This window comes from Heterodontus francisci, chromosome 22, assembly GCF_036365525.1.
Source record: "Heterodontus francisci isolate sHetFra1 chromosome 22, sHetFra1.hap1, whole genome shotgun sequence".
Lineage (NCBI taxonomy): Eukaryota > Metazoa > Chordata > Chondrichthyes > Heterodontiformes > Heterodontidae > Heterodontus > Heterodontus francisci.
This window is the reverse complement of record NC_090392.1, coordinates 76,508,489-76,533,744: the sequence shown is the minus strand read 5'-3', so window position 1 is coordinate 76,533,744 and position 25,256 is coordinate 76,508,489. Positions and strand designations below refer to the sequence as shown.

Here is a 25,256-nt window from a genome sequence, read left to right as displayed (position 1 = left end):
CCCTCACACTTGAGCCCTAGGTCACTCGACATGTCCATTTTCATGGTGCCGTACCCTGCCTAGGGCCAATTAGACAGCGAGCGGATGCTTGATTGATCCTCAACTGTCAGTCAAATAGCCTTTTTTCTCCATGTCTGATATATTTGTAGCTAATAAACAATAGTGTTCAAAGAAATTCAGCAGAGTCCTCGAGAATCGGCATTAATTCCTGGAGTCTCCAGGGCAATCCCTGTGGGTTGGCAACCCTACAGAACAGTGAGACCAATTATTGCAGCTCTATTCATCACCCTCCTTCCTCTCTGCACTGGACTTACCGCACGCCGTGGCCGCTGACGTTCTGGACGATGTAGACAACAGGATAGAAGATCAGAGTATCACCAGCTGTACTTTGCAATTTTGTCCGGTAGAGAAGTGTAGCCTAGGCGTCCAAAAATCTGCATGTCAATTTGGGCAAAATTCAGTGCTCAGTGAAGAAAGCAAAGAGCAGGTATGGCTGGGAAAGGGCAGTGGGCCCAGGTAACATTAAACTAGCTGTTAATTTGTAGTTAGGGTTAAAATTTACTGATTAAAGAGCCAGGGGAATTTAAACAGTTTAAGATGGTAGATTGGGGGAGAAAGCACTAAGAATGGGAGCAGATGGCCATGGATAGAGTTGAACAGCAAGGGAGCTTACAGCCCAGGAGCCATCTTGTCAGACTGGTAACGTTCTCCCAGGTTGTTGACAATTGATGTGCGGCAGTGGTTTTGTTCTGCGTTATGAACCATTCCCCTTTGTCATCTCCATTAGTAATCCTTGTGAGGAATCCTGTTAAACACAACAGCAACCAGCACACCAGGCACAGCGAGGTCTTCTGGGATGGTGGGAACTGATGAAATGTTTTATTACCTGCACCCCCTTCCCCCTGCCCCGCTCCCCCCTCCCAGATCCTCCCTCGCACCCTCTTACCCCACCCCCTCCCCCCCTCGCAACCCCTTCCCAGCTCCCCCTCGCACCCCCTTCCCTCCACCCCTCCCCCTCGCAACCCCTCCTCCCACCGGCATCCACCTACCCCTGTGTAGGGGCCCCAACAACCCCACTGCCTTGTGGGCGTCCCGGGAGAGTCCAAGGCTAAAGGAGTAAACCCTAACAGAAAATCCGGAGCGGAATCCCGTAGGCGATCATGTGTCACCTTTGGCATATTTCCGGCAGTTCCTGCAGCCATACTGGTGCCAAACGTCGTGCTCTGCACTCCTTTGGACCCCACCATAAAGGCCGAGAGGGGGGTTTTGACGATTGGGCAACTCTCAACCTCCATAAATTCGCCCAGGCATGCGCCATGGAGAGGTCACTCCATAGTCGCCTCACAGCGACTGAAACAACACGGAAGGCAGCGGTTACAGGTTATAATTCCAGCTCAATTGGCGTAGCGATTGGGCGCAACAGGTTGCCTTTGTCGGTGGGAGAGGTCATCACACCTCACTGGACAGCTACCGCCCGCCTCAAACTGGGCAGCCCCCGGTCAATAAGGTTCTGTCCCGCCACAGTCCACCTGCTTCAATGGGTGCTTGGAGCTCAGGGTCATTGCCCGAAAAGCGGACTGCAACTCCGCACCAAACAGCACGATAAAAAAGGGAAAGAAGGTACCAGCCCTTCGTTTTGCAAGCTGGAACGTCATAACTATGTGTCCTGGCCTGTCGGAAGACCTTACACAAATCAACGATTCTCGGAAGACCGCCATCATTAACAACGAGCTCAGTAGACTCAATGTGGACATTGCAGCATTTCAGGAGACACGCCTCCCTGCGAGCGGATCTCTAAGAGAGCAAGACTACACCTTCTTCTGGCAGGGTAGGGATCCTGAAGAACCAAGACAGCATGGAGTGGGCTTCGCCATCAGAAACTCTTTGCTCAGCATGATAGAGCCACCTTCAAATGGCTCAGAACGCATACTGTCCATCCGACTGCTCACCACCTCTGGTCCAGTACACCTACTCAGCATCTATGCTCCAACACTCTGCTCCCCACCTGAAGCTAAAGACCAGTTCTACGAGGAACTCCATAATATCATTACTAGCATCCCCAATACCGAACACCTATTCCTGCTGGGGGACTTTAATGCCAGGGTTGGGGCCGACCATGACTCATGGCCCTCCTGCCTTGGGCGCTATGGCGTTGGAAGGATGAATGAGAATGGACAGAGACTGCTGGAGTTGTGTACCTATCATAATCTCTGCATCACCAACTCGTTCCTTCACACTAAACCCTGTCACCAGGTTTCTTGGAGGCACCCAAGATCACGTCGTTGGCACCAGCTGGACCTCATCGTCACAAGGTGAGCCTCTTTAAACAGCATTCAAATCACACGCAGCTTCCACAGTGCGGACTGCGACACCGACCACTCCCTGGTGTGCAGCAAGGTTAGACTCAAACCAAAGAAGCTGCATCACTCCAAGCAGAAGGGCCACCTGCGCATCAACACGAGCAGAATTTCTTATCCACAGCTGTTACAAAAATTTTTTAATTCACTTGAAAAAGCCCTTCAAAACACTCCTACAGGGGATGCAGAGACCAAATGGACCCACATCAGAGACGCCATCTATGAGTCAGCTATGACCACCTATGGCAAACGTGTGAAGAGAAATGCAGACTGGTTTCAATCTCACTTTGAAGAGCTGGAACTTGTCATAGCCGCTAAGCGCATTGCACTGCTGAACTACAAGAAAGCCCCCAGCGAGTTTACATCCGTAGCACTTAAAACAGCCAGAAGCGCTGCGCAAATGACTACTGGCAACACCTATGCAGTCATATTCAGCTGGCCTCAGACACCGGAAACATCAGAGGAATGTATGATGGCATTAAGAGAGCTTTTGGGCCAACCATCAAGAAGATCGCCCCCACCAAATCTAAATCAGGGGACACAATCACTGACCAACGCAAGCAAATGGACAGCTGGGTTGAGCACTACCTAGAAGTGTACTCCAGGGAGAATGTTGTCACTGAGACCGCCCTCAATGCAGCCCAATCTCTGCCAGTCATGGATGAGCTGGACGTACAGCCTACAAAATCGGAACTCAGTAATGCCATTGATTCTCTAGTCAGCGAAAAAGCCCCTGGGAAGGACGGCATTAACCCTGAAATAATCCAGAGTGCTAAGCCTGCTATACTCTCAGCACTCTACGAACTGCTTTGCCTGTGCTGGGGCGAGGGAGCAATACCACAGGACATGCGCGATGCCAATATCATCACCCTCTATAAAAAAGAAAGGTGACGCGGTGACTGCAACAACTACCGTGGAATCTCCCTGCTCAGCATAGTGGGGAAGGTCTTCGCTCGAGTCGCTTTAAACAGGCTCCAGAAGCTGGCCGAGCGTGTCTACCCTGAGGCACTGTGGATTTCGAGCAGAGAGATCGACCATTGACATGCTGTTCTCCCTTCGTCAGATACAGGAGAAATGCTGCGAACAACAGATGCCCCTCTACATTGCTTTCATTGATCTCACCAAAGCCTTTGACCTCGTCAGCAGACGTGGTCTCTTCAGATTACTAGAAAAGATCGGATGTCCACCAAAGCTACAAAGCATCATCACCTCATTCCAGGACAATATGAAAGGCACAATTCAGCATAGCGGCGCCTCATCAGACCCCTTTCCTATCCTGAGTGGTGTGAAACAGGGCTGTGTTCTCGCACCCACACTGTTTGGGATTTTCTTCTCCTTGCTGCTCTCCCATGCGTTCAAGTCTTCAGAAGAAGGAATTTTCCTCCACGCAAGATCAGGTGGCAGGTTGTTGAACCTTGCCCATCTAAGAGCGAAGACCAAAGTATGGAAAGTCCTCATCAGGGAACTTCTCTTTGCTGACGATGCTGCATTAACATCTCACACTGAAGAGCGTCTGCAGAGTCTCATCGACAGGTTTGCAGCTGCCTACAACGAATTTGGCCTAACCATCAGCCTCAAGAAAACGAACATCATTGGACAGAACGTCAGAAATACTCCATCCATCAATATCGGCGACCACGCTCTGGAAGTGGTTCAAGAGTTCACCTACCTAGGCTCAACTATCACCAGTAACCTGTCTCTCGATGCAGAAATCAACAAGCGCATGGGAAAGACTTCCACTGCTATGTCCAGACTGGCCAAGAGAGTGTGGGAAAATGGCGCACTGACACGGAACACAAAAGTCCATGTGTATCAAGCCTGTGTCCTCAGTACCTTGCTCTACGGCAGCGAGGCCTGGACAACGTACGTCAGCCAAGAGCGACGTCTCAATTCATTCCATCTTCGCTGCCTCCGGAGAATCCTTGGCATCAGGTGGCAGGACCGTATCTCCAACACAGAAGTCCTCGAGGCGGCCAACATCCCCAGCTTGTACACACTACCGAGTCAGCGGCGCTTGAGATGGCTTGGCCATGTGAGCCGCATGGAAGATGGCAGGATCCCCAAGGACACATTGTACAGCGAGCACGTCACTGGTATCAGACCCACCGGCCATCCATGTCTCCGCTTTAAAGACGTCTGCAAACGCGACATGAAGTCCTGTGACATTGATCACTAGTCATGGGAATCAGTTGCCAGCGATCGCCAGAGCTGGCAGACAGCCATAAAGGCGGGGCTAAAGTGTAGCGAGTCGAAGAGACTTAGTTGTTGGCAGGAAAAAAGACAGAAGCGTGAGGGGAGAGCCAACTGTGTAACAGCCCCGACAACCAATTTTATCTGCGGCACCTGTGGAAGAGTCTGTCACTCTAGAATTGGCCTTTATAGCCACTCCAGGCGCTGCTCTACAAACCACTGACCACCTCCAGGCGCTTACCCATTGTCTCCCGAGACAAGGAGGCCAAAGAAGAAGAAGAAGAATTCTTCATCCAGCTGGGATTAACTGAACAGTCCAGCCTGGGGATAAAGCCTACAAAGGTTGGTATAGCTCAGTATTGCACAATGCAGTGCATCTATCGACAGCCTCAGGCAAGAGATGCGGTGTCAAGTTTGTGGACAAATGAAAATAGAGGCGAAGAAAGCTGGAAGCACTCAGCCGGTTTGCTTGCATTGGTGGCAAGACGGCAGTCAGTGTTTCAGCCTTCAACCCTTCCCCAGGACTAGGAGATACTTTAGATGGACAGTGTTTAAAAAAGAGCAGAACAAGGGAAAATCCGCCAGCAGTTCAGAGACTAGTTGCTTTGAGTCCAGACACGTCCACAGGACAAGAAATTCCAGAAGGACCGGTTTTGTGTTGTGCTGACAGTTCAGCAGGGTTAACCCTTTCATTGTTGTCACTGATTGGGTTGCCACTCTCTCTGGGAACATTGTCCAATGCTGTTTCTATAATGGAGATTAATTCAGGCCAGGGAGGGTTGGGGGCAGGGAGTCCGGTTTCTATATTGCTTAGTTCTTCACGTAGTTTCTGATCTCAGTCTCGCCATGCGATCATTTTAAAAGTGGAAAATCAAGTGCTCTGTGTTCAGAGTCTGCGGAGCCAGCCTCAACTCCATGCAGCTGGGAATATCCTCAAATTCGAATGTTAAATCATTCAACTGTCCTCTTGTTTTGGTGTGTGATATCACTGAACTTCATGGTGATGAAGCTTTGGTCACATATAAACCTCCCTTGATTTGATTCCAGCCTGTAACTCACTCACTTCTATCTATTAAAAAATGACTTGCATTTATATAGCGCCTTTCAGAACCTGAGGATGTCCCAAAGCACTTTTCAGCCAATGAAGTCCTATTGAAGTGTAGCCACTGTTGTAATGTAGGAAATGTGGCAGCCAATTTGTGCACAGCAAGCTCCCACAAACAACAAGGATTCGATAATCTATTTACTGATGGTGGTTGAGGGATAAATATTGGTCGGGGTACTGGGGAGAACTCCCCTGTTCTTATTTCTGCCATGGAATCTCTTGCATCCACGTGAGAGGGCAGGTGGGACCGTGAGTTAATGTTTCATCTAAAAGACAGTGCCTCTGACAGTGTAGCATTCCTGCAGTACTGCACTGGGAGCGTCAGCTGAAATTGTGCTCAAGTCTCTGGAGTGGGTCTTGAACCCACAACCTTCTGACTGAGAGCTGAGTGTTATTCACTGAGGCACAGCTGACCCTGAAGTGAGTCTGTAACTCATCATACCTGTTCTATTTATAAACCATCAACATGTATTTCACCCCATACATATTTCTGTGGAATCCTGGTCTGAGTAATCCTCAACGTACTGTCGCGTCACACTGCAGTCTCTGCTCACCTGGGTTTTTGCAGATCAGCATGACACAACTTGCTTCTCTCACGGAGTGAGCACTTCCTGTTCCACATTTAGGGAAGTTCGATGCTGCAAACAGTATCTGAAGCTGCAACAATGGTTAAAAAGTCCCGAAAGGTAAGTGAGAATTTTCTTGTTTGTCTCTTCACCACAGATTGGATCGTTTTACTGTTTTAAAAAAAAAAATTGCCCAAGCTTATTGGAAAACAGACCCTGGAGATGACTTGTACGCTTCTGTTCTGACCCTGGTTCTCTGGGTGTTTGTGTTTGGAACTTGCAGTCGTGCTCTGGATTGTTGCAGTTGTACTGTTAAAATGTTTTAACACCATTTTGCACTTTAGGAAGGATGTGAAGACTTTAGAGATGGTGCTAAAAAGATTTATGGTACCAGGGATGAGGGACTTCAGCTATGTGGAAAGATTGGAAAAGCTGGGGTTGTTTTCCTTAGAGAAGAAAAAGTTGAGAGGAGGTGTCTTGATACAGTAATAGAGAGAAACAATTCCCATTGACCGAAGGATTGCAAACCAGAGGTTACAGATTTAAAGTGATTGGCAAAAGAAGCAATGGGGGCAGGAGGAAAATCTTTTATGTAGTGAGTGGTTAGGATCTGGAATGCATTGCCTGAGAGTGTGGTAGAGGCAGGGGACTCAAAAGGGAGTTGAATAAATACCTGAAGAGAGGAAAGTGCAGCGGTGTGGGATTAGGTGAGTAGCTCTTGCAGAGAGCTAGCGCAGACACGATGGGTCAAAAGGCCTCCTTCTGTGCTGCAACCATTCTATGATTCTATAAAAGCACCTCTGGCCCATTTTGCACTGGGTATGGTGAGACCAAGTATAGCATTGGTTTGGCTGGCTGGAATCACCTGCTTCCCCTTCAGTTTGTTTTGAAACACTTTGTCATTTTAACATTTTCCCTGTTTCAATTCGCCTCATACCTGTTGACTCTGCTGTGTCCCCAAGCCTCGGTTACCTGTCCCAGGTGTGAACCCAGGCATTTGAGTAATGGATGGTGGGCTGCACGGACTCCCCTTGTGTTTTATAAGTTTCTATTCAATCACAGAGGCGTAGGAGCAGAGTCCATTCCCGTTCTCACCACCCACCCCCTGCCAAAAAACACAGACAGACAGCCTGCATAGTGGTCAGGAGTAGGAACCCTGGCTAATTTTATTTTTCCTTTTGCTCCACTGTGAGCTGTGAGCAGACAGACCTGCTGTGTGTCTTCAACATCATCTGCTCATGTTTTTGCAGCTTTTGTAATTTTTTACATGGCTGATCCAGTTGAGTTTCTGGTCAATGGGGACCCCGCCTCCCATAATCTTGGAAATGAGAAGCTGGTATCAGTAGAAGTAGCTATGGGATGGTCAGATTGTCATGAAAAACCCAACTAGTTCATTAATGCCCTTTAGGGAAGGCACCTTGTTGGCCCAGCTGGTCTGGGCTCATGTGCCTCTAGCCCACACCAATATGGTTGACTCTTAACTAACCTCTGAAGTGGCCGAGCAGGACACTCAGTGTATGAAACGGCTGGAAAATATATTTCTCCTGCTCTTTGTCCTAAATCTCTTGCATTTAACCTTGTGCCTTTGTCCCTTGTTCTAAACCCCTCAATCACTTGAAATAATGACTTCCTATCAACTCTGTCTCATTCGTTTATCATTTTGTAGCTCTATCACATTGCCCCATAATCTAGTCCATTCTAATGAAAACAGCTGCAATTTTTCAAGTCTTTCTTCATTTGTATTTTCCTCAGTTGCCAGTGATCGCCAGAGCTGGCGGGCAACCATAAAGGCGGGGCTAAAGAGTGGCGAGTCGAAGAGACTTCGCAGTTGGCAGGAAAAAAGACAGAAGCGCAAGGAGAGAGCCAATTGTGTAAAAGCCCCGACAACCAGTTTTAACTGCAGCACCTGTGGAAGTGTCTGTCACTCTAGAATTCACCTTTATAGCCACTCCAGGCTTCACAAACCACTGACCACCTCCAGGCGCTTACCCATTGTCTCTCGAGACAAGGAGGCCAAAGAAGATTTTCCTCAGATCAGGCAACGTCCTTGTGAGCCTGTGCTGTACCCTCTCTATTGCCTCAACACGCTTCCTGTAGTGTGGAGCCCAGTGTTGAGATGAAAAGTGCTCTAAAGTTTTATAATGTTTCACTGTTAGATATTAACTTTTGTATCCCAAGCCTCTTGCCTTTTGGATGCCTACATATTCCAAATCTGGGCAATCTCATAGTGCTGGGGCTTCAGAAGGGACTGGTGGGGGAGGGGAGGTCATTTGCCTCTAGGTAATTCAAAAACTGTGATCATATGAAACTGTTTTTCATGTACATTGTTGGTATGAGTCATGTGAATGTTAATGATTAACATCCTGCTTTATTTAATTGCCCAAGTATAAGCAAAAGGGCCACATAATATTCAATATCAGATTACAAATAGGGAGTTTGGGGGGAGGGGGAACGGATAAGTGGAGGAGGAAATGATGAAAAATAAATCCAGTCAAACAAATCCTGACTCTCAAGCAACTTCTGGCGATTGCAACGTGCTTGAGCCCTGGATAGCTGGTAGCTGCCGCAGAGAAGGATCTTAATGCCAGGACTTTGCACCTGGACGGATTGAGAAGCTTGATCTGATTCTGCAAAGGTAGTGTTGCCCACTCTGGTTTGGTATATTCTTGGAGGTTTCATCGCATGACTTCTCACCTCAAACTGCCCCCCCACCCCCGCCCGTCGCTCCCACCATCCTCTAATTGGACAAGAAAAAGACTTTTGGGTTGTCAAATTGGATTAATCTTGACTTGTTAATGAAACAGTCTTTTGTCCCCATCTCCAATATTTTTATAACTAACAAATGAAAGAGTCCAAAGAAAATGAGGAAAAACATAATGCCCCAATTGTTTTGCTCCCTGCAGTGTTCTGCAGAATAGTCTCCAATCCCTGGAGATTTCAGTCTAACCTTGGAGGGTTCGCAACCCTAGTCCAAGGTTGTTCAATGTTGCAACTGATTGCAGAGGTATCCAGGCATTGAACATCTTCTGCCCAGCTCCTGATGGGGATTGAGGCAGGAGGGGGCAAATACTTGGAAATTTAAAAAACTATTTAAAACGCAGTGGGGATAAAGTTCCTGCTTTAGCAACAATCAGGAAATTGCGCCCAGAATTGGCTTGAAATTGCACTGTTGGAGACGTTTCAAGTTTGTACTAAAATGAATTTGCAAAATTGCAAATGCGAAATCTTCTATGAACGAGTGCAATTGGGCAGCACAATAAAGCATAATTGTTTCTTTTTAAAATTTCCTCCTGAAAAGTATTCCTTGATGTATTTACAAGTGGTAACCTGCTGGAATTTTATTAACGCGCAGCTGTAAAAGGGTTTGAGTAAAAATAAGGATGTGTCTCGTCTTCCACTGAATTACTAAAAAAAACTATACTGAACCATTTAGTAAACTCATTGGTGTGTACTAGTAAGTTTATTAGTAAAAACAAAATTTGATATGACAAATCTTTTAAAACCTGCCAACTTGTGCCTGTGTGGGGCTCAGAAAACAAGCACGATTTGAAGAGCCTTCCCGAATTGGTTGAATTTTGCAATTTTGACCGAGAGACATGGCCTGTTTTGTGGATAGGACCTGATTCAGGTGAATTGGATCACGAGGCAGCATAAAAGATCGCGAAAAAGACGAGCATAAGTTGCTTTGGGCTCAACTCACTTACGTTTAAACACTCCCAGTTCTTTTATGCTGGTTTGGCCGATATTCAGTGGTGGAAATGTTGATAACCAGAGATTGCAGATTTAATTTAATTGGCAGAAGAACCAGAGGTGACATAACTAAAAACATTTTTACACAGCAATTTATGATGATCTGGATTGAAACGGCAGTGGAAGTGGATTTGCTAACTTTCAAAGGGAAATTGGATCTATACTTGAAAAGGAGAAATTTTCGGACTATGGGGAAAGAGTATGGTAGTGGGACTAATTGGATAGCTCTTTCAAAGAACTGACACAGGTATAATAGGCTGAATGGCCTCCAGTTCTGTATCATGCTATTATTTCACTGATATAACTCGTGTGCAACTTGACCACTTCTTTCTTTTTCTCAATTGTGCAAGTTTTCTTTTGAATTCACATTTCTAGCAATCATTTGCATTCAGCTTGATGTGAGATTGGAAAGTGATGCAGTTCATTGCAGTGGATTTGATTAGATACGAAGGGTATTTGAACAAAGTCCTGAGTTTGTTACTGTGCAGACATTAGCAGCTCCTGCTTTTCTTTTCCAGTGAAACAAGCTTGCTATCACTGCAGGTATAATAACTTACTCTGTTCACTTCTGTTGGTGTCTGTTGGGAAAGGAAAAGGCTTCTCATCTTTTCTTGCTTGGCCTGTTAAAACAGAACTTCTCACTTTCTTCTGTAAAAGGGAGAATTGCTGGCACAGACAAACTGTTTGTTTTTCTGTATACACGCTGGACTTGGCTCCATTTACTGCAGGTTTTCAGTGATCCCCTATTGCGAGCTGCTGGAGTTTTGTGTGATTGGTCTGAGGTGAGACTATTCCGATTGTGAGATTGTTTCCTACGTGTCACCAATTCTATTTTTTTCAATTAATGAGGGTGTGCGAAGGTCTGCAAATCATTTTCCAAGTGTGTAATATTGGAGAGATCGATATACACACGTGAAAATCACTCCTGCACCAATTCATAAATAGTTCCACAATTAGAATCTCTTTTGTTGTTTTAAATAAAGAAGTAATGATTAGGTGACAACAATTTTGTTTGTTTAAAGGCTGGAGCTTGTAGGACGAAGTGAAGGCAGAGGGAGGTGTTAACTTTAGAGGTATATTACTAGGTAGGAATCAGAATAGCAAACCATGCAATGAGTCTCTCTTTCAATAGAGTCAAGAGAAAGTGTGTGTAGAATGGGAATTTTGGTGCTTAGGAGTGTGAGAAACGTAGCCCACTTAATAATAATTTACACCAAGTCAAATTCTGAAGAAGTAAGTTTATTTAACGTTCTTGCAAGATTGGGTGTCCTACAAGCAGGCACACCGATCAACATATTCAGTTCATGTTTATACAATACAAGTCCATTTGTCCACGCCTTTATTTTACATTATTGGTTATAACATATTATGACACTAACCTATCCTATGGTTGCTACAGTCTCCTCCTCTGTTTACTTCTCCCCCTACTCTAACTTTCTAGCCCCTAACTCTTGTTTTTGTTTTACCTTATTTGGCTCTCCATTGTGTGTTTTAACTTGCAGTTGTCAGCCTTTATCTTAGTGGGGCAGTTTCTCATTCACTACATCCTTTGTTCTAACTCTTGCTGTTTCTCTTTTATCTGCCTAAGCACAATTTTTAAGTGATGTACTGTCCCAAGGTCTGTACTTACATGCCCTTATCAGTTCTCTTTTTCAGTGATGTACTGTCTTAAGGTCTCTACTTACATACCCTTATCAGTTCTCTTTTTCAGTGATTTCATTATGTTGTGTACAAATGACTTCTTGGTAACTTTCCACAAGCTGTAGAAACAACATTTCAGTAATTTCTTATTCTCACAGGAGGATCAAATAATTAAGATTCAAAGATGGAATGACTATAGTGGTGAATGTCAGTGGGAGTAAATCGGCCGACAAGTTTTGCGTTTAATTTTCCCGAGCAAAATGTGAAAAGTTCCCCAATATGTGAGTAGGATTCAAATCTTGAGCCAGGGGAGAGAACTGATTTCAAGAATTATTGAAATAATAACATTGTGAGCTTACGTCTGTGTGATTCCAATTATTTCTGTGTCCCATGATAATCCTGACTGTTACTGTTTGCAATCCCAGATCATCGCGCCACATCTACCCGTTTTTATTCCATTGGATGTGATTCCTCTGGACTAACTTTCAGAATCCAGTCACAGGCTACTGGGGTCAGTTCTGAATGGATTAAATGTGGAGCTGATCATTTTATACAGAGCTCTGGGGAACGGTGAGGGACCTCGGAAGAGGTTTGGCTTGGGAAAGAGGGGGAATGTGGCAGAGACAACTGAATGGTCTCAAACTAAGTGTCAAATATGCCCACAAGTACTTTACAGTTGAATTGGAGGTGTGGGTGGAGGGGTCAGGGGAGTGGGGTTTAAGGAGACAATAGATAGCGACAAAGCCAGGGTTATCTTTGATTTCTAGAATGATCCTGGAGTCATGAATATTGGGTCTTTTGGTGCTGGTTAGTTAAAAAGGAAGCACTTGCATTTATATCACACATTTTCACAGCCAAAGAAGTACTTTGTTATTTTTGTAAGTTAGTTGCTGTTGCAATGTCAGGGAAATGTTGCCTTCTGTCTTCCTCCCTCCTCTGTGTGTGGGGGATTGTGGGGGGGGGGGGAGCCATGGTGGGTACCAATCTCCTAGCACCAGTTACCCTCCTGTACTCTGTTCGAGGCACAATTATCAATACATGAGTCAAGGTAGGGTTTTTCATTTTGGACGCCAGTGCATCTTTTGGGATGGGAGTTCTCCCATAAGATGATTTTATGGGATATGGGGAATGTCTGTATTTCACCAGTTCTTCTTGCCTCTGTTTGGGAACCTTGGAGAAGAGGAACATTGCTACAGCAGGTGGTACTATAATCAGTTACCTGGCAGGTCTGTGGGAAGTTGACAGCTGAACAAGATTCAGCTCCAGGCTGACCTGTTAAAATGTAAACCTCATGTCACTGCACAGCTCTGAACTGCTGTGCAACAGGGACAAGAGGTTTTGAATACCTCTTGAGTGCATTTGCAAATATGTGGGTGAACATATTCTAGGCCCCAGATCCTTTCCAACGGAATATTCTGGAAATAGCAGGGATCAGCTTCCAGTGAAACATCCTGACCTGATGACAAAGGGCAGCCTGGCCAGGGGCAATCTGTCCTTTTGCCAATATATTCTTTGTGTATTCTTTTGGGCCTCCTTATCTCGAGAGACAATGGATACGCGCCTGGAGGTGGTCAGTGGTTTGTGAAGCAGCGCCTGGAGTGGCTATAAAGGCCAATTCTGGAGTGACAGCCTGGCCAGGGGCAATCTGTCCTTTTGCCAATATATTCTTTGTGTATACTTTCCAGCAAAAGAGTCACTAATTGAGGTGTAGGAACCCTGGCTCATTTGCTCTCCTCTTCTCCTTATCCCCACCACCTACTCCTCAAGGGGAGACTGAGACTCAAGGACCCTGCTACCACTGACTGGATTTCACTGTCTGAGTTTCAATGGCAGGTGCTGCTTAGTGAACTGAGGTAAGAGTCGTAAGTAGGGGGAATATTCCCAAGATGCAAATCGTAACTCCAGAGTAGAGCCAGGAGGGTTTACAGTTGAATAATAGCTCCCTTGTGAAGGTGGGGAGAGACAAAACTATTTTGAGTTGTTGGATTGCAATGAGCACATATTAAATTTATGCTTAAAACATGTGGAAATTTGAGATAACAGAATGTTGGAAATACTCAGCAGGTCAGGCAGCATCTGTGGAAAGCGAAACAGAGTTCATCAGAACTGGGAAAAGTTCGAAATGTCATAGGTTTTAAGCAAATGAAAGGGCGGGGGGAGGGGATGGATGGTGAGATGAAGAACACAAAGGAAGGTCTGTGATGGGGTGGAAGGCAGGAGAGATTAAGTTACAAAAGCGTTGGTGCCAGTCCAAAGGGAGTGGTAATGGAACAAGTTTAAAAACAAAAACAAAGATATGTCTGGAGGAGGTGTGAATGGGAAAATTATAAATAGCTGCCGTCCGAAAGCAAAAACAAGAGAAAAACGAGAGTAAAACCGAAACCTGCAAATAGAAAGGAAACTAAATGGGACAGAAATTACAGTCTGGAATTGTTGAACTCAGTGTTGAGATCTGTAGGCTACAAAGTGCATAATCGAAAGATGGCGGTGCTGTTCCTCGAGCTTACATTGAGCTTCATTGGAACACTGCAAGAGGCTGAGACAGAGAGGTCAGCGTGACAGCAAGGTGGAGAATTAAAATGACAGGCGACGAGAAGTTCAGGGTCCTGCTTGCAGACTGAAAGGAGGTGTTCCACAAAGCAGTCGCACATTCTGCGTTTGGTCCCCCCAATGTAGAGCTGACTATATTGTGAGCAGCAAATACAGGATACCAGTTTGAAATAAGACCACAAATTACTGTTTCACCTGGAAGAAATAGTTGGGACCTTGTATGGTGTAGAGAGAGGAGGTAAAAAGGCAGGTGTTGTATCTCCTGTGCTTGCATGGAACGGTGCCATGGGAAAGAGAGGGGGTATCGGGGATGATTTGAGGAGTGGACCGGGGTGTTGCAGAGTTAACCATTCCTTCGGAATGCTGAAAGGGGAGGGGAAGATGTGTTTGGTGGTATTGTGCTCGATGTGGTGGAAATGGCAGAGGATGATCGTTGCTGGTGGGGTGTAAGGAGAGGACAAGGGGGACCCTGTTGTGGCTCTGGGAGGGAGGAAAAGGGGTGAGAGCAGAAGTGTGGGAAATGGGAATCCTCAGTTGAAGAAAAAGGAGGGACATATCAGAAGTGTTGGTATGGAGCATCGCATCAGAACAGATGTGACGGAGACGGAGAGACTGGGAGAATGGAATGGAATCTTTACATGAAGCAGGGTGTGAGCAAGTGCAGTCGAGGGAGCTGCAGGAGTCCAATAAAGGATATTGGTTGATTGTCTGCTGGGGATAGGCTGAGAAGTCGAGAAAGGAAAGGGGAAATAAAGGCAAAATACTGCAGATGTTGGAAATCTGAAATAAATACAGAAAGTGCTGGAAATACTCAGCAGGTCAGGCAGCATCTGTGGACAGAGAAGTTTCAGGTCTGTGACCTTTCATCGGAAAGGGGAAAGTTGGAGATGGACCATGTGAAGGTGTGAGAATGGTGGAAGTTGGAAGCAAAGTTGATGAAATTTTCCAGTTCAGGGAGAGAGCAGCAAATGACAGTCATCAATGTATTGGAAAAAGAGGTGAGGGAGGGGACCCCGAGTAGGACTGGAAGAAGAAATTTGAGACCTTGCTGGATCGAAGCTCATTCACTGGATGAAGCAGTGATTGGAATAACTGGGTACAATTGGTGTGACTGTTGGAAATTTTTGGCAGGTTTGGAGTGGGAGGAGTTGTGGCAAGAAAAGAATTAAATGAAGGGGTAGGGGCACCAGTTGATGAGGAGGAAGGATGGCGGTGCTGTGGAATAATGGAAAGCTCATATTCTGCTGCTGTCCTGATTCTAACCAGGACTGACCTTGTCAATTGGAGACAGGGACACTTGGAGAGAAAAGAGAGCAAACCAGACAGCTGCTTGGCATGTAGCCATATCGAGTTAATTAGTCTTGGTTGTGTGTGAAATGTTAAGCAGAACTGTCAGCTCCTCTTGGAATAGTGCCTTGGGATCCTTCACAGTCTCCAATGGCGCTGATCGAGCCTGGGTTTAATCGGGTGACAGGGCTGGGACAAGGAGGAATCTCTGTTGCAACTTCATGGATTACACCTGTAAATACGGATTTCTTATTTTTAATTTCTCATTTCAACAAACTGTTTGCTTCCAGAGAAGAGGGTTTGCAAAGGCTCCTCTTTCTGACTTCCTTGTTTTAATTCATTCTTGGGATGTGGGCGTCACTGGTGGGTTATTACTCATCCCGAGTTTCTGCTTGAGAAGGTGGTACAGAATTGAATGACTTGCTAGGCCACGTCAGATGGCTGTTAAAAGTCAACCATCAGAGTGTGCGCCTGGAGTCACACATAGGCCAGACCGGCTAATGACAACAGGTTTCCTCCCCTTAGTTGTGTTTTTAACCACAATCTGACACCTTTGTGGTCACTTTTACTGATCCCTGCTTTATTATTTACAGATTTTTATCTTTGAAAACTGATTTCAAATTGTTAAATTTCCACAATGAGATTTGAACCCTTGTTTTCTGGATTAACATCCCAGTATATCCACTACACTACATATCCTTTTGTTATTTGGCTAAGTGTACTCACGCTGTGGGACTGAAGGGTATGTTTCTTGCCAGTTCCACTTACCCATATTGAGTTTTATTTAAAGAGAGAAGTATAGATGATTAAGGGTTGATCTAACTGAGGTGTTTAAGATGATTAAAGGAGTGGATAGGTTCGGTAGAGAGAAACAATTTTCTGTGGTGGCAGGGATGGGGTTATGGAGAGTACAGAACAAAGAAGCATAACCTTAAAATTAGAGCCAGGGTTGATGTCAGGAAGCACTTCTTCACAGAGGGTGTGGAAATCTGGAAAACTCTCAATTGAAAATTTCAAAACCTAGATAAATGGATTTTTGCTGGTAAGCGTATTAAGGGTTATGAAAGCAAGGTAGTTAAATGGAGTTAAGATTCAGATCAGCCATGATCTAATTGAATGGTGATAGAGGCTTGAGGGGCTGAATGGCCATCTCCTGTTCTTAAGTTCCTGAAACATATCGACGAACTATCTGTCGGTATCTAGCAAGGCGGTGACTGGTGTAACTGGGGACTCTGGGTTAGATGAGATCACCCAGTAATTCCAGAGATAACCCTGATCTCCTGCAGTTTGCTTGATATTTTCCTTGGAGAGGTGGGAAACAATTTCCCAGAGTTTTTTTCCTGAAATTAGCCACAGAATGTTTTCTCTCTCTTTCTCATTCTTTTCCCTAGAACTCCCCCACCCTTGCTAGATGGGCAGGGTGAGGCCTGAGGTTGGATGGGATGAGTGTGGTTGGACTTTTCTCTACTTCCATTTCATATGTTCTATAAGCTGGTCACCAGCGTTTGAAAATAGGTCATTTATAACAATAGCTGGGAGGCAGAGGAGGAACAACAGTCATTGGGGACAAGCTTGCATTAATTCTCTAACCCTAGTTGTACTGACAACTGAGTGGCAAGCTATGCCATTTCAGAGGGCATTGCAAGATAAGCAGCTAGTGCGGGATTGGAGTAACACGAAGGCCTGACCAAGCAGACAAGGAAAAGCTTCTTTTGGCTGAAGGGCGTGAGTGACCCAGTTCGTTTTTACAACAATCCGGCAGATTCCATGGTTACTTTTTTCCTGATGCCGGTTCACAAATGACCAGACTTATTGATCTTGTTATGGTGGGATTTGAACTCCGCATCCCTGGGATCTTACTGCCATACCATAAACACTACACTCACTCTGTTAAGTTAGTGTGAAGCTAGAACTTTGACTGCAGGCCTGACCCAACCCATGGAATAAATATCACAGGAGGTAACTGGTACCAAAAAGAGTCGACTTGAAATTATTTGGATCGGAATCATCGTTGTTGCACACAGAAGCTTTGTGGAGATCATCAGACTTCTAATACTAGCAAAGGAACTGATGGGGACCCTGACTGTATGTTGACCTATTAAAGCTTGTGAATTATACATGTACGGCACTGAAACAGACCATTTGGCTTAACTTTTCTATGCCGGGGTTTATGCTCTTCCCACCCTACTTCATCTCACTTCATTGACATTCCTTTCTCCCTCATGTGCTTACCTAACTTTACCTTAAAGGTATCTAGGCTTTTGCCTGAACCACTCCTTGTGGTAATGAGTTTCACAATCTGACCATTCTCTGGCAAAGAACTTTCTCCTGAATTCCCAATTGAATTTATTAGTGAGTAACTTATACATACGACCCCTAGCTTTGGTCTCCAACAAGTGGAAACATCTTCTCTATGTCTACCCTATCAAACCCTTTCATAATTTTATCAGGTCACCCCTCAGCCTTCTCTTTCCTAGAAAAAAGAATCCCAGTCTGTTCAGTCTTTCCTGATTGTTATAATCTCTCAGTTCTGGTAGTGTCCTTCTAAATCTTTATTGTATCTCTCCAGTGTCTCTATATCCCTTTTTATAATATGGAGACCAAAACTGTGCACAATACTTCAAGTGTGGTCTAACCAAGGTTCTATACAAGTTTAACATAACTTCTCTACTTTTCAGTTCTATCCCTGTTGATTTGTTTGCTTTTCTGTGGCCTCATTAACCTGTGTCATTACTTTCAGTGATTTATAAATCTGTACTTCTAGATCCTTTTGCTCCTCTTCTCCATTTAGACTCTTATTTTCCAAGCAGTATGTGGCCTCCTTATTCTTCCTCACCAAAATGCACCACCTCATCTATCTATAATGAAATTCATTTGCTAATTGCATGCCCATTCTCCAAGTTTGCTTCAATTCCCACCCATGCTTGATTCCCAGCTGGCATGGCAATTGTCTTAAGCAACCCTGGATTAGGGAGGGTAAAGTCACCTATAGGATCATGGCCTAACATGAGCCCATTGCAGAAGTTCTACCAACAGCCTGACTGAGATTAACTAATGACATAGGACCAGGAACTTCTGGCCTGAACTGCATGTGGTTTTAGTATTTATGCACTTGGACAGCTCCAGGGAGTTGTTGAGTCAGATTTTGTGTGTATACCAGTCCTCGAAACCAGAAAGTATCTGACTGTGGCCTCTTGAATATGTTTTTTCAGGTACGGCAGAGCGTGACTTCAAAGGAGGACACTGATGAGTTTGCTCATCTCAAACCTTCAAGTCCAACTATTCCAGCAGATCCAGGTTAAAAACTAACTTTTTAACATGTGTTCAAACTTTCATGTCATGTCTATGTGCCAGTGGGGGTTTGTTTGGACCTGAATCACACTTTGCTTTCCCTTCATTGAGAAAGGTTGTTTGTTTTATTCTCTTCCCATTCTATCTTTGACTGTTGGTCAAGGAGTTGAGGCTGAGCTGATGACCTCTTTCAAAAAGGACCTGGATGGATTCCTGGTTGGGAATGGGATTAGAGGCAACAGGGACAAAATGAAGCGATCAAATATTTCATGGGCATGATGGACCTGGTGCTGCTGGGATTGTGGAGGGCTGAGGGGTGACAGAGTGGAGGTGTAGGTGAGCAAATAACCTGGAGTTTTGTTTTGCATAGAATTTGCAGCACAGAAAAAGGCCATTCGACCCAATGGGTTCTTCTGTTTATACTCCAAACGAGCATCCTCCCACCCCTACTGCATCTCACTCCATCAACCTAGCCTTCTATTCCTTTGTCCCTCATGTGTTTATGTAGCTTCCCTTAAATGAATCTATGCTATTCACCTCACCTACTCCACATGGTAATGAGCTGCACGTTGTCACCACTCTCTGGATAAAGACATTTCTGCATACTTAGCCTAACTATGACCTAACCAAGGTTCAGTGCAAGTTGAGCATAACATTTCTGCTTTAAATTTTATCCTTCTAAAAAGAAATCCCAGTGCTTTGTTTGTCTTTTGTTTATGGCCTTGTTGACCTGCATTGCTACCGTTAATGATTTGTGAATATTGTAGTTTGAGCAAATCAGACATTCACAATAAAAAGAAATACTGGACAGCATTTGTGGGTCTGAAACCCGGCTGTCATCACCTTTTTAGGAGGGGGAGAACATTGGGAAAAAATAAAGAGAGACCAATGGTAAAATCATTCCTTTAACAAACAACAGAAGAACATGTCTATCTATCTCTGTAATTGGAGACCTGTTCACTGTATCCCAGGAACGTCTGGTGTTGATGCTTGCCATTCCACTTGTAAGATTACAGTTCAGTCCCAAGTCTGATGTGTTTTTCATTTTCTGAAATTAGATTGTCCCAAGAATAAGGGACTTGCAGCAGTCATAAATGAGTCATTTACACATGAGCATGCCAAGTTCTATAATATATACTGTCAGTGGTAGCTCAGTGGGTCGAACTCTTGCTTCTGTGTTAGAATACTGTAGGTTAAAGTCCCACACCAGAGATTTGAGTACAAAATCCAGGCTGACACACCCTGTGCAGTACTGAGGGACTGCTGTCTTTCAAATGAGATGACCAAACAAGGCTCTGCCCACCATCTCAGGTGGGCATAAAAGATGACATGGCACTATTTCAAAGAGCAGAGGATGTCTCCCTGGTGTCCTGGCTAATATTTATCTCTTAAGTAATATCACTAAAACAGATGATCTGGAAAATATCACATTACTGTCTGTAGTTTTTTTATTCATTCATGGGATGTGAGCATCGCTGTCTAGGCCAGCATTTATTGCCCATCCCTAATTGCCCTTGAGAAGGTGGTGGTGAGCTGCCTTCTTGAACTGCTGCAGTTCTTGGGGTGTAGCTACACCCATAGTACTCTTAGGAAGGGAGTCCCAGGATTTTGACCCAGCGACAGTGAAGGAAGGGCGATATAGTTCCAAGTCAGGATGGTGTGCGACTTGGAGAGAAGCTTGCAGGTGGTTGTGTTCCCAGCGCATCTGCTGCCCTTGTCCTTCTAGATGGTAGAGGTCGCGGGTTTGGAAGGTGCTGTTGAAGGAGCCTTGGTGAGTTGCTGCAGTGCATCTTGTCAATGGTACACACTGCTGCCACTGTGCGTCGGTGGTGGAGGGAGTGAATGTTGAAGGTGGTGGATGTAGGAGCTTGCTGTGTGCAAATTGGTTGCTGCATTTCCTACATTCCAATAGTGACTGCACTTCAAAAGCACTTTATCAGCTGTAAAGTACTTTGGGACATCTTGTGGTTGTCAGGTGCTATATAAATACAAGCCCTTATTTGTTTCTTTCTTATCTTCCTGTCTGGAACCATGATGCACTCGCCTTCCTGCTCCTGGAGAAACCTCTGGGTATTTATTGCCTGCCCTCCCACCACCATCACAGCAATTCCCCTCTTCCTGCTTTTCCTGGGACAGGGGAGGATATTGTGACTTTGCCCCTTTAAAGTCTTTGAGCTTTTTCTTACCAACTCCCACGGCCTTGTTTCCACAAACACATCCTCCTAAAGTGTTGAGACACACCTGAGCAGTGGAGTCCAGTTACCAGCTCAAATCTCCAATCCCAATTCATTCCTTCTCTACAGCCAGTGGGTGTTGGAATAGTTTGATGGTGAGGCATAAAACACATTCACACACACAAATAAATAATATTTTCTAATCTTCAGAAGTCGCTATTAGTATGCTGACCAGAGGCAAAATGAATAAGCGGAAGATCATTATAACTGTGCTGATAGTGCTCACTGTTCTAGGAATACTTGCAGTTGCCAGTTATTTTGGTAAGTTGCTTTTCTTGTTCAAAAGAAGCTATTATAAAATGCTGAATGCTGGAATCACTCAGCAGGTCTGGCAGCATCTGTGGAAAGAGAAGCAGAGTTAACGTTTCGGGTCAGTGACCCTTCTTCGGAACTTCTTCGGACCCTTCTTCCGAAGAAGGGTCACTGACCCGAAACGTTAACTCTGCTTCTCTTTCCACAGATGCTGCCAGACCTGCTGAGTGATTCCAGCATTTCTTGTTTTTGTTTCAGATTTCCAGCATCCGCAGTATTTTGCTTTTATTATAAAATGCTCCTTTTCTCCCTGTGCCCTTCTAATTCTCCTGTCTGCTGTTTGAAATATTGGCTCATGGTCCTGCACCACCTCTTCCATTGCTCATTGGTGAGTCTGACAAAGCCTGGTCTAATTCCTGCCCAGGACCCACCGACACAGCGAGGCTCATTTTCCTGTCAGATAATGATCTGGATTGGTGCTTCTGATGGATTATTGAAACATTTTCTCTCCCCTCCCCCACCCAGGGGGTGCTGAGGCCAACTGGAGTAGCTCCTGTCACAGAAACATAGGAACAAGAGGAGGCCATTCATCCCCTTCAGCCTGTTCCACCATTTAATTAGATAAAGGCTAATCTGAACCTCAACTCCATTTGGTTCCGATATCCGTAATACCCTTGCCCAACCAAAATCTAACAGTTTTGAAATTTTAATTCACCTCCAGCCTCAAGAGCACTTTAGGGGAGAGAGTTCCAGATTTCCACTACCCTTTGAGTGAAGAAGTGCTTCCTGACATCACCCCTGAATGGCCTAGTTCTAATTTTAAGGTTGAGCCCCCTTATTCTGGACTCCCTACACCGCAGCAAATTGTTTCTCTCTATCTACCCTATCGAATTTTTTAATCAGCTTAAACACTCTATGATCTCAATTAGATAACCCCTTAATGTTCTATATTCAATGGAAACTGATTTGAGTCTTAGTAAAGATGGTGGGATTTTCTATTTTGTAAACTGAGGCAGGAGTCGTCATAACCTCCTTGTATGGTGGGGGTGGGGTGGTCGCCTATGAAAGTGTGAAGTGATAAGGCTTTTAGTCCAAGAGGTTTAGGAATTCCATCTTGTTTGCAGCAGCTGTTGGTCTGGAACAAGCAAAATCTAAACACAGGGTCAGAACTCGAGACCATAGAACCATTTAAGGAGGCCATTCAGCCCATCCTGTCCGTGCTGGCTGAAAAAACTAGCCACCCAATCTAATCCCACCTTCCAGCACCTGGTCCATTGCCTTTCACTTCAAGTGCATGTCCAGGTACCTTTTAAAAGAATTGAGGGTTTCTATCCCCACCACTGTTCCTGGCAGTGAATTCCAGACACCCACCACCCTCTGGGTGAAAAGGTTTTTCCTCATGTCCCCTCTAATCCTTCTACCAATCACCTTAAATCTGTGCCCCCTGGTAATTGACCTCTCCGCTAGGGGAAACAGGTCCTTCCTGTCTACTCTATCTAGGCCCCTAATAATTTTGTACACCTCAATTAAGTCACCCCTCAGTCTCCTCTGTTCTGAGGAAAACAACCCTAGCCTATCCAATCTTTCCTCATAGCTGCAACTTTTGAGCCCTGGCAACATTCTTGTAAATCTCCTCTGTACTCTCTCCAGAGCAATTATGTCCTTCCTGTAATGTGGTGACCAGAACTGTATCCAATACTCCAACTGTGGCTTAACCAGCGTTTTATACAGTTCCAGCATTACATCCCTGCTTTTGAATTCTATACCTCGGCCAATAAAGGAAAGAAACAACCAACAAGAAAATTCTTCTAGATCCAGGTTAAACAGTCGTTCCCCATCCTTTGCTGTCTGTCTGCATACTGTTTTCAGTAGTAGTCACTGGGCAGCAACTGGGAGAAGGAATTCTGACCAACCTTCTCCCACTCCTCCCAATCCAGAGACACTGAGTTAATTTCTGGCGTTGCTCTTGTCTCCAAATCAGAGATCAGCTAAGTTGGTGTATAATGCGTTTGAAGCTCAGATACTTCCCAGTCTGAGACTCCTGTATAAAGTCTTCCATGGCTGAATGTCCCATTGAAGTTCACCATGCAGGATTATAATGGGGAAGCCTTGCTCAAGCAAGTTACTGGGTTGTTGTTTTCATTGAGTCCACAGTGTTAGAGGAGCTGCCCAGGGACCGTGAGCTACCTTGCCAGCAGTACAGGGGCAGTTATAAACCAGCGGCGCCTTCACTGATGTCTAACCAGCATCATTCTCTCTTTACAGTGAAGGTCGCCATTGATACATACTATTACTTCTGTCCCACAACTTTTAAGTTCATTTCTCGTGATTCGCAATGCAATGGAATCTTGGATTGTTCTGAAGGTGAAGATGAGCGTGAGTGTGTGATGAACATCACATTTCGAGAGCAATTCCCAGGTAGGAAAGGAATTATCTTGTGTATGTTTATGTTTCTAGACCATCGTTCATCCAATGGGACAGTGACAACCTGTTGTGTTCCCTTTCAGTGCGGATATATGGACTCAACTCCATTCTACAAGTGAAAGATTCAGAAACCAAGAAATGGAAGAGTGTGTGCTATGACAACTGGCGACCTAACCTTGCACAAGTAACATGCAACCAGCTGGGTTACTCGAGGTACTGCAAAGAATCTTAAAATCTGCTTCTCTCCTAATGCCTTTTGGATGAGACATTAAACTGAAACCTGTTTGCCCTGTCAGGTGGTTGGAAAAGATCCCACAGCTGCTATTTTGAAGAAGAGCAAGGGAGTTAGTGCCCTGGTCCAAACATTATCCCTCAACCAACATCACTTAAACAGACCATCTTGTAGTATAACTTATTGCTACTTGTGAGGCCTTGGTGTGCACAAATATTACAGCTTTGACTGCATTTTAAAAAAACTAATTCATTCTCGGGATGTGGGCGTCACTGGCCAGGCCAGCATTTATTGCCCATCCCTAATTGCCCTTGAGAAGGTGGTGGTGAGTTGCCTTCTAGAACCACTGCAGTCCATGTGGGGTAGGTAGACCCACGGTGCTGTTAGGAAGGGAGTTCCAGAATTTTGACCCAATGACAGTGAAGGAACGGCGATATAGTTCCAAGTCAGGATGGTGTGTGACTTGGAGGGAACTTGCAGGTGGTGATGTTCCCATGCATTTCCTGCCTTTGTCCTTCTAGGTGGTAGAGGTCGCGTGTTTGGAAGGTGCTGTCTAAGGAGCCTTGGTGCGTTGCTGCCATGCATCTTGCAGATGGTACACACTGCTGCCACTGTGCATCGGTGGTGGAGGGAGTGAATGTTTGTGGATGGGGTGCCAATCAAGCTGGCTGCTTTGTCCTGGATGGTGTCGAGCTTCTTGAGTGTTGTTGGAGCTGCACCCATCCAGGCAAGTGGAGAGTATTCCATCACACTCCTGACTTGTGCCTTGTAGATGGTGGACAGGCTTTGGGGAGTCAGGAGGTGAGTTACTTGCCGCAGCATTTGTACCCATGGTATTTATATAGCGACTCCAGTTCGGTTTCTGGAGAATCGTAACCCACAGGACATTGTAGATGGGGGATTCAGCGATGGTAATGCCATTGAATGTCAAGGGGAGATGGTTAGATTCTCTCTTGTTGGAGATGGTCATTGCCTGGCACTTGTGTGGCGCGAATGTTACTTGCCACACATCAGCCCAAGCCTGGATATTGTCCAGGTCTTGCTGCATTTCTACATGGACTGCTTCAGTATCTGAGGAGTCGCGAATGGTGCTGAACATTGTGCAATCATCAGCGAACATCCCAACTTCTGACCTTATGATTGAAGGAAGTTCATTGATGAAGCAGCTGAAGATGGTTGGGCCTGGGACACTACCCTGAGGAACTCCTGCAGTGATGTTCTGGAGCTGAGATGATTGACCTCCAACAACCACAATCATCTTCCTTTGCACTAGGTATGACTCCAACCAGTGGAGAGTTTTCCCCTGATTCCCATTGACTTCAATTTTGCTAGGGCTCCTTGATGTCATACTCGGTCAAATGCTACCTTGATGTCAAG

The 25,256-nt window shown here is 45.2% G+C and overlaps 1 protein-coding gene across 2 annotated transcripts in view; it reads left to right on the top strand.

The window, feature by feature from the left end:
* The window catches only part of LOC137381461 (transmembrane protease serine 4-like), a 46,620-nt gene that overhangs the window by 2,955 nt on the left and 18,409 nt on the right, over window positions 1-25,256 (top strand). The window contains exons 1-5 of one of the 2 annotated variants that reach the window (XM_068054089.1): window positions 8,762-8,853; window positions 18,659-18,743; window positions 21,122-21,232; window positions 23,489-23,641; window positions 23,731-23,860. In XM_068054089.1, the coding sequence (XP_067910190.1) occupies window positions 21,136-21,232; window positions 23,489-23,641; window positions 23,731-23,860 (380 nt within the window). In that variant the 5' untranslated portion in view covers window positions 8,762-8,853; window positions 18,659-18,743; window positions 21,122-21,135. Of the gene's footprint in view, window positions 1-8,761; window positions 8,854-18,658; window positions 18,744-21,121; window positions 21,233-23,488; window positions 23,642-23,730; window positions 23,861-25,256 lie in introns of those variants that run through there. The other variant, XM_068054088.1, reaches the window with a different exon arrangement.